At 38.2% G+C, this 10056-nt stretch overlaps 1 protein-coding gene across 1 annotated transcript; it reads right to left on the bottom strand.

The window, feature by feature from the left end:
• Positions 1-1918: 1918 nt before the first annotated feature.
• slc26a10 (solute carrier family 26 member 10) lies at positions 1919-9480 on the bottom strand. The gene is made up of 18 exons (XM_074644382.1): positions 9069-9480; positions 7901-8011; positions 7600-7757; positions 7322-7486; positions 7083-7235; positions 6914-6996; positions 6684-6831; positions 6485-6598; positions 5421-5498; positions 5237-5332; positions 4482-4588; positions 4110-4179; positions 3808-3990; positions 3378-3432; positions 3131-3219; positions 2967-3021; positions 2761-2867; positions 1919-2660 (listed from the first exon to the last, which is right to left on the bottom strand). The coding sequence occupies exons 1-18, from the start codon at positions 9334-9336 to the stop codon at positions 2622-2624; spliced, it is 2079 nt and encodes a 692-aa protein (XP_074500483.1). The 5' UTR covers positions 9337-9480; the 3' UTR covers positions 1919-2621.
• Between the last annotated feature and the right edge of the window lie 576 nt (positions 9481-10056).

Here is a 10056-nt window from a genome sequence, read left to right as displayed (position 1 = left end):
ATTTTGCACGTTATGTTTACACATTGTGGATACTTTTACTTAAATAACAAATCTGAGGACTTCCTCCACCACTCAGTTAAAGGTATAAATGTCTGTCTGCTGCTGTTCTGTGTGTGTGTATGTATTTGATTCCAACAAGGGATAATTAATAAATAAAGATAATAAACTTCTTATTTAAGTTTTTGTTACTACGGTGACACTGACTCTTCATTATAGAGAACCTGCTGAAAGACATCAGCTGTCATTCCAATGTTTCACCACAAGATGGAAACAAAAGATCAGAGAAAAATGCCACCCGAGTTGAGTTATTCTCTGCTTTGTCATGAGTAACCTAACATTATCATCATCATTATTATCATTAGTAGTAGTAGTAGTAGTATCAGTAGTACTACTATCATTTCATACTAATTATAAGCACTCTTGGTTTGATTAAAGTGTCTGTTTTCCAGTACCTTTCAACGCTTGCCGTTTTTGCTGTTTCTGAACGAATTGCGTTAATGAGAAATAATAGAAATTACTTGATGTTTTATCCTTTTGTAAATATTATTTCATGTTTTTTATTTGTTTGATTGTTTGTTTTTTCAATTGGCTATGTTTGGGTCAAGTAACTGAACAGAAAGAACATGTACGGGGCGTTACCTGAAAGCCCTTTTTTCCATATACTGTATAAATCAAAGCTTTGTCATTAAACCGCTGACCTTCCCAAAGGAGTTGGCAGGATTACTTTTTGAACGTGTGAGTGTGTCTGTGTGTGTGTTAGTAGGTCTGCCGGTAGATTCTGGCTTAGTAAACATTTGGCCAGAGCCTTGTGTACCATGTTCTAATTGAAGTGGACTACTTCCTGCCAATTAGTGAAACACTCCTTGAGCTTTAAAGGGAAAACCCAAAGGGTACAGTGTCTAGAGGCCTCTTTGAAATATGCACTGGAAAAAATTAATAACTTGGCTATCTAACATCAAGCAAGGAAATAATTAGTTTTTTTCTCCTTTTGTCCTGGTTTTGAACTCACACTGCATATAGTTTTATCAGGTCAAGGTAACAGGATGATGAATAGGAGCAGTGGGGGGAAACCTTTAACTGTCGGACAGCAGAGGGCAGCATGGTGGCGAGGTAAAACATCACTTACAACCTCTGGTAAAACACAGTTTAAACATCTGATAATAGAAGGTTTTGTCAGACTGGGTTTATAGAATGAAAACTCTCTTTCTGTAGAAAATTGTGGCTCAAAAGAATACTGTTTTGCAAACTTTGAACACCTCTGTGTATATCATTTTTTATTTCTCATCATGCATATACATGCTACATTCATGTTTACATTCAGTTTATCCATTTGAAATACTGTCTTCTACAAATTTACATTTACATTACTTATTTATTGTTATATATTTTTATATTTAAGCCCTATATTTATACTTTCACTATTTTATGTCTTAGACTCTCATTTTGCTTTAGCTTGTGTGATTTTCCTTTTTTATATACATATTTAATGAGCTTTGCTGAAGGTTTTCACTGCCAACGACTGCTTTGTTGTAATTGTTGTGCATCTGATAAATAAAGAAACTCGGAAAGTTGCATCTAATGTAATAGCAAGTAGCAAGTTATATGAAAATATACATGAATTGGCAGCAGTGTTGCTTGCATGATGCATGTTAAATAAACCAGAATTCTGCAGGACTGATTACTTGTGGTGTTACTCTCAAAATAAAATCCTTCATCTATGTTGTCATTTGAATCTTGTATTTTTCATTTTCTCAGTGCAGACACACAGAGGTCCTCAGTACCTCCCCAAATACAAAGACTGCTCTTCTTCTCTCTTCATAATCTGGCAGAGTGGCGTGCTTCACATTCCACATCATGGTTCTCTTCTAAAATGTATTTAATAACCACGGTAACCCAATGATTTGATTCACAGAGAAGTTTTGTTTTTGGAGATATATTTATTGTCAAAAACATCCACTGGATGGCACAGTTGCTGACAAATACAAAAGTCATTCATACAATATGTTGTGCAGTCTCCCTGGAGTTAAAAGACAGAACATTTTAAGGCAGTATGAGTTGGCATTTATACTGTACATAGTTGCATATTCAAGCACATATTTCAAAACATATAAATACATAAAGTATTTAACAAACTATTCAGTGCACTTTATATTTATCTGTATTGCAACAGAAACTAAATAAATATCACTATATTCCAGCATATAAGACAATAAAAGACAGAACAATTAACATCTGTCATATACAGTTTTATAGTCCAAAGTCAAAAAATACACATTTGTTTTCTTTCTTGTTTTACGCTAAATGTGAGGAGATTGTCTGTTCATTTAAACCCTCTCAATTTGTGATATCAGATTAAAGTGTGCCAGTAGTGAGTCCAGTTTCTGTGAGAAAACTGGTAACACTGTGATGTAATAATTATTGTAATTCATTACATGGCGCTACAACAGGCTACTGCTTCTTCGAAACACTGGTATATAGTGAAGTCTGGACCAAATGCTGGAGCACTGCTATACAGCTGAGAGACTTATAGTCTCTTATAATGTAAAAGTCCTTTTGCCCTCTGCCTTTGTAGTCCAAGACACTTGGTTGATGGGAGCATGACTCATCACTGTCCTCCTGGCTCACACCCAAACAGTCGTTGTGTTCTCCGGAGGTTTTTCCTGCGGCAGACGACAGACATTGCATCATTTGTTATATAAGGACTATCTAAGTCATTAGAAATCAAAGTCGTTTTTTGTATTTGTGAATCTTCTAGCTTACCCGCTGCTGTTGAATATACATCACTGCATCATGAACAGTAACAAATATATGTTGAGGGTTCATGTAGGTCATTAGACCACTCGATGTTAGGATCTTTAAGACGCTCTCTAAGGGGATAGAAATCATTGATCAGTATTCACTGTATGCAAGTGAATAAACTAGAATAATCCATTAGGAAAAAAATTATTTGGATACATAGGCCTTACCATTGCAGTTTGACAAATATACATGAACTCCAACTTTCTCGCATTCAGTGCACATCTGCAAAAAGCCAAAAGCAATCAATCATGCTGACATCATGCACAAAGAAATGGAGAGAACCCCATACAGTGAAAGTTTGAATAATAATGTCTTGATTAAGTAGACTAACCTGTGTAAAGAGTCTTGCTCCAGCCACGTCGACAAATGTCACACTGCTGCAATCGATTAACACGGCCTGAACATCACTCTCAGATGTCTCTACAGAAAAGAAAGAAGGAAGTGAAAGGACATTTTCTGCAGCACATGTCTACAAAAAATGTAAATAGAGCAATGTAGATCTCATTATTTCAGATCTAAAGTTTTTAGATTTTGGAACTGCATATTAAGTATCATTTTTGTTTGTTGTCATTACGTACCGGATTTAAAGAACTCATGATCTGAAGAAAACGATGTGTTTGCAATGCCTCTTTCCTAAACAACGATGGAGGGAGAAAAAAACAATAAGACACTGAAATTAAATTTTACAGTATGAACTATATATATATATATATATATATAATTCAGTGATTTAGGGCTGTCCTCGACCAAAGAAACTCTTAGCCGACTAATCGATTAGTTGATTTAATCAACTGTAAAACTGAGTTTCTCCACAAAGAATTACACAAAATCCTTGTGTTTACCAGAGATGTGCTCATAAGTTTCTCAGAAATAAGTCATTCAGCCTGAAAAAAGCATATAAAAAGACTAATCAAGTAAAGAAGTCTTAGTCAACTAAGACCGAAACGACTGATTAGTCGACTAATCCACTAAGAGAGAGCAGCCCTACAGTGATTCTAGTAGTCGTACCACAGTGTTGACGGCGGCCTCTCTTTCCCTTTTCTCCAGGGCTTTCTTAGCCTTCTCCCGGCTGCGGATCTTCTCTGGCGTCAGGCCCAGCAGCCGGCTCATCTCCTCCCTGAAGAAGCTGCGGTTGCCGTAGTAAATCGGCCCGTTGTAAGTCAGGATCTTCACTCCGGGTACCTCGTAGCACTAAAAGGAAAACAGGAGCAACCCAACTTCATTCTAGGCTCTTTCATTCATTGTCTATGAGATTACAATTATCACTTGTTGTTGGAATAAGAAATCAAACAGTAGGAGCGTCCTCTCACCTTGCTGTGGTTCTCCAGAGGTCTGTAAATTTCTGTGTTGCTGGCCCGACCAAGTACTGAACAACCAGCCCTGTTGGAACCATTGAACACATTATAACTTATGATTTACATAGCTTGAAAAGTATGAAATGTTTCTCTATTTCTCTGTGATGAATTTTAGTTCAGAGCTCCATTACGGATATAAAACTCTCAATGTCCTTGTTGATTAATTTTTGTTGATTCTGTAGCTTTATACTTTAACATAGTTCTTGCCGCAGATAAGTGTGATCTTCTCAGTTCATGTTTAACATGTCATAAGTAAATGGTATTTAATGGCAAGAGTACTAGCTGAATTGCACCTTGGTATTGGCGCAGAGAGAATGGAAACTGTACCTTTGTGTGCGGCAGATGACGGTCATCATGGAGAAAACCACTCCAATAGCGAGGCCCAGATCCACATTGATCACCACTACAGAGAGCCAGGTCACCATCCAAACCATCTACACAAGCCAGAATAGAGTATTGTCATGTCAGGATGTAACAGTTAACAATGGAGGCATGTCAGTGAAGATTATGCTTAATTCCAGCCATGCAATCAGTGTGTGCAACCTGTGCTCTACTAGCTCATGATCCCATGACCTGATTGATGATTCTCATTGGCTGGAAGAGTGTTTATTTCAAATAATTTTACAACTGTGACTCGGCAGTTATTGTTTGAAGATGCATGCATCAATTTGTCAGCAGGCAGTTGAATCAGACTGTATGAAAACCTGTGTGAACTCACACAACTCCAGCTAAACACGTGTCACAAATAAGCACAAGAATGAAGTCCAGTTTCGAGAGGGTGTTTGCCATTTAAACTCCAGATTAGAGAGGTAAAATGTTGCAGTAAGCACATATGAGATGAGGTGAATTAATGCCTTGTAAATGACCCCAGCATGAGCAGGATAATATGATCCAATATGTGAAGATACTGGAAAAACCCAATTAGCTGTGCTTAATGGGTCAGTTGTTGACCTAATGGGAACCAGGGAGCTAATTAACCATCTTCCTTTCATTCTCTTGTGTTTTATTCTTGTGCATGGGGACCATATTGCAGAATATGTATGTGTGTCTTATATTGCTGTACTAATAATCCATTGCCTTACAAAGTCAATCTTGCTGATTCTCCACAGTTCAGGTAAATCCTGGAACTGCAGGAACATCTGCCTGAGGCTGGTGACGTTGATGCATGCCAAGACTGCCTGGGGAGAGAGATAAAAGGATGAGATGAGTGAACTTTTCCTCTCTCTCTTTCTCTTATTCTTACACAGATACACATATAAAACACACCTTTGGTAGGAAGTAGAACAGCGGTCCGATCAGCAGCAGGACAATCAGAACAACCAGACTTGTGAACAAGCCGGAGAGCTGCAGGAACACACACGACACACATCCCTTACTGGAAATTACAGGGTGTTTCATAAGCATTGCTCCTTATTTGGAGCATTTTTTGCATCCACAATATGGAAGTTTAACATTAAAGCAAATCCAAAAACAGTTGGATGTAAATGAACTCTTAGGTTTTAATCATTTCAACTGGATTCAAGGGGATTAGAGTTTATAAAACGCCAATCTGTACTTTTTTTATCTACATATTAAAGAGGACTTACTAGGCTTTTGTGATTTTCCCCTTTCCTTTAGTGGGCTATATGGTTTTGTGTTCATACAAAAGGTCTGCAAAGTTACAATGTCCACACAAAAGTGAGATACTCTCCCCCACAGAAACACTGCTCCTGAACTGCCTGAAACGTCTTGCTTTAAGTCCTGCCTTTTTTCCGTAATGTGGTGATGTCACCAAGTAACATATTTTAATAATACCTGCCTAGCGGCTAGTTTGGCATGCCCTCAAACAAAGCTAGTTAGAGCGGAGCTGGAGCGGAGTCCAAAGAGTTTGGTTTGGTTGACCAATCACAACGGTGGGTCAGCTGACCAATCAGAGCAGACTGGGCTTTTTGAGGGGGAGGCGGTACGAGAAAAATAAAGCATTTTTTGAACATTAAAGCATGTAAACATGTTCTGGTAGAAATCCAAAATACAAGTATGAACCTGAAAATAAGCATAATAGGTCCTCTTTAAGGTACATTCACATACTGCAACTGAACAATGAGTTATAGATGGGGAATCTGCAGTTGATGTTTTACTGCTGTGCTGTTTAAAGCATCAGTAAACACAATGACCTAAATATAGTTTTTAGTGTTTGTCCCTCTATTTAAATGACTTTTCAATCAATTTGAGAGGAATAGAGTGTCTTCTCTTGATATCTGAATTGCAGATTGCACCTTTATTAATGCAAAGAGCCATCCAGTGGCTTGTGAGTGTGGCACACATATCTTGCTTTATATCATGTACACTACCTGTGTGAATCCTCCAGCACTCTCGAGTATATTAGTGGTGGCCAGAGTGGCTGAGCTGGGGAAGCAGGTGAAAAAAGAGGACACTGTGTTGGAGATACCGTGAGCCAGGAGCTCCTGAAATCAAGCACAGGGTCAAACAGATGATTGGTGAGAATCTAACAAGTCAACAAGAAGCTGCTGTGACGTTCACACACTTTACCTGGTTGGGATGTATGGAATATCCATGTTTATCAGCATAGATCATCGCCAGTGAGACCGACACGGCGTAACCGACAAACGTTATGGCTAATGTGTCTCCAGCAATGTCAGGGAAAGTGTGCAAGGCAGGCATCCGTGGCTTTGGGAATCTGAGGATAGGAGGATTAAAAGTGAACTACTAGACGCTACTGAGCTCATCAGGGTTTTGAGGTCTAAACCTAAAATGATTACCCAGCTGGGATGTGGCCAACTATCTCAATGTTGTAAGTAGAGTCCAGCGAGGAGGCGTAGGCCACACCTGTAGCAATAATCACCTGAAGAATGAAGTAGAAAACAATGACTTATGACTGGTTGATTATATTGTAAATGTACTCAGCATTCCTAAATCCAGCTGACTAACCGTGAGGATCTCCACAGGAATAGGTGTACGCAGGTGCTTCCGGTAACGCGTGTTGATCTCCTTAACTGGCACCAGAACAGCCAAACATACCAAGGAGATGAGCAGCTCCGCCATGTTGGTGTGAGGCAGGTTCTCCATCACCGACGCTAAAGTCTGAACACACCAGTCAGTGAGCTGTGAGCAAACAGCAACAAATAACAACGTGTTGGATCAGACCATCATCGTGAAACGCTGCTCACCTTGAAGAGGGAGAAGGTCCCAGTGTGGCGAGGGAGCCGCAGCCCCAGCATGCTTTGCAGCTGTGAGACGGTAACATGGAAGGCAGCAGCGCTGGTGAAAGCTTTAACAATTGGCTCTGACAGATAGGTGGAGAGGAAGCCCAGCTGAAGACCAAACATACAGAGCTGGGGCACAAGAGATTAACATGTAATTATGAGCTGTGTCGTAACAAAAAGACAGATCTGCCATCACAGTTGCATTTTGTGTTAAATCCACAGACTTTGTGTATCTGTTTTACCATAATAATCCCTGAGAGGAGCGCTACAGCGGAGGCAACCCCGATCCTCTGGGCCTCAAAGTCGGCCGCTTCAGACGAACTGGAGTTCATCTCCAGTGGAGTGGGAACCAGCTGCTCCACCACAGAGCCAGTCATCAGACTCACCACAGCAAAGGTACCTGAGAACAGACTTGTTATCTCAGTAACAGTAGAACACATCATAACTGATGCATTGAGTTCAGGCCAGAGTGCATGCATGAGATATAATATACTCCTGTTGATTCATTATGCTCTATAGATTCTATGTGGACACAAGTCTCACCTGTGGACACGTGGCGACCTGTGCCAAAGAACATATAGAGGACCACGGGGAAGAAGGAGGTGTAAAGGCCAAATATTGGTGCCACTGATGTGAGTAACGCGAAGGCCATGCCTGTTTAGGGAGGAACATTAAAAGAAACAGTTTATCAGTAAACACTTTTTCTAATCAGTGTTCAGAATGTAAAATATGTACTTATGTAGGCTTACATCATTCATTTTGTCTTGTATTGTCTCTTTTCGGTGTGTGAAGCACCTTGTAACTCTGGTTTTAAAAGGTGCAATAGAAATAAAGTTTATTATTATTATTATTATTACATTATGTCTTGCTGAGTAAAAAAAAGAATAGAAGTGACTGACACAACAAATGTAGACTGTTATTTATCTCCACTGTGACAATGTATGGCAGTTTAGCTATAGAAATACATTTTATTATTATTTTTATTACATTATGTCTTGCTAACTGAGTAAAAAACAATAATAGAAGTGACTGACACTACAACAGATGTAGACTGTTATTTATTTCCACTGTGACAATGTAATTTTGACAGTTTGGTGTCATTAAATTGTTCCTTTTCATAAAATGTAAAACAATACTTGCTCAAATTCTTTGTATATAATTACTTCTTATGAAATATAATAATAACTGAGTGAATTGTTGTCATTAATTATTATTATTATCTATTTTATTTTTATAATAATATTTTTCAATTATTACTATTAGGGTATTTTCTTATTATTATTCCTAGTATTATTATTATTATTATTATTATTATTACGGTACTGATATTAATTTGTATTGAATCCTGGTTCAATTTATTAATTAATAATAACTGCATGTATTGTTGTCATTATTTAGTCAATATTATTAATTACTTTTATCATTTTTATTATATTATTTTAATTATTATTATTGGGCTATTTTTTACTATTTCTTTATCATCATTCCTAGTATTATTATTATCATTTTTATATTGTTATTAATATTATTAAATCCTGGCTCAATTTATTCTACATATTATATAATATTATATCTATATTATATTATGTAATAATTATAATAAACGCACTCCAATAATGCAGAAAAAACAAGCCTTATTATTATTTTTTTGAAGACTGGCAGCGAGTTATCACCTGTACTGTGAACCTGATGCTCAATAATGTTATCTCACCTTGCGGAATGTGAAGAATACCAACAGTCAGTCCCCCAATAGTGTCTCCTAAAATCCATTTCTTGAGTCTGTATCTGGGCAGCCAGCTGAAAATAGGCACTCTGTCTCTCAACAGGTGAAGGAAGGCTCGCCTCGAACACCTGCACTTCCCGGCCAGCTTCTCCCGGAGCCTCAGATTCCCACTGCTGGTGTTGTCATCGGATCCGTAGGCCTGTTTGAAGCGGTCCTCCGTATAGATACTCCTGTACACGGCCACAGACGCGCTCATGTTGTCCCTGTAGAGATGAGCTGATGATGGTTCAACTTGCAGGCGCTGCTGTGGACTCAGTAAAGCTGTTCAATACATTTATAGCAGACTCTGCCCTGACCTCTTGAGCCATTACATTTTCCTGTCTGACTCCTCTTAGCCAATGACATGGCTCAAAGCTCAACTTTTTTTTTTTGTTACAGTGTTGTACTACTTTTTTCACATCTTTGTCCTGCCTCAGACAACATAAAGGTGTGCTGGTCTTACAAAAAAACCAACCTCTGGGTCCTACTGCTGGAAGGATTTTTTTAACAGAAAATCAGGAATACAACCCCTCCCTCCAAACACACGCACACTACGTTTTACATTTTTTTAATTCTAAAATGTATTGTAGTATTTTTTAGGTATCATAAAGCAGCACTGTTTTTAACTTTTAGGTTAAAGTTATTTGAAATTTTGAGCATGTTTAAAAAGGCGGAAAAACCCCCAAAAAGCTACAAATTTCTCTGTAAAAGTCTGATTTTTTAGATTAATCAGAAGACGCGTCTTATTTTTATACATTCCTTTAATAACAGATGTTAGGACCTGGACACTATTTTATTTTTTCTGCATTTTACTGCAGTCAGAGGCATTAATTTAAACCCAGTGACAGATGAGACTTCAGTCTCTCTCTTTGTGTTTGAACACTATGAAGTGTAAGTGGCAGCAAATCATCTGATGTCAGAGGAGAGATGAGGAGTT

The sequence above is a fragment of the Sebastes fasciatus genome, chromosome 8 (genome assembly GCF_043250625.1).
Source record: "Sebastes fasciatus isolate fSebFas1 chromosome 8, fSebFas1.pri, whole genome shotgun sequence".
Classification (NCBI taxonomy): Eukaryota; Metazoa; Chordata; class Actinopteri; order Perciformes; family Sebastidae; genus Sebastes; species Sebastes fasciatus.
Note: the sequence above shows the minus strand (reverse complement) of the source record. Positions and strands in the feature narration are given on the sequence as shown.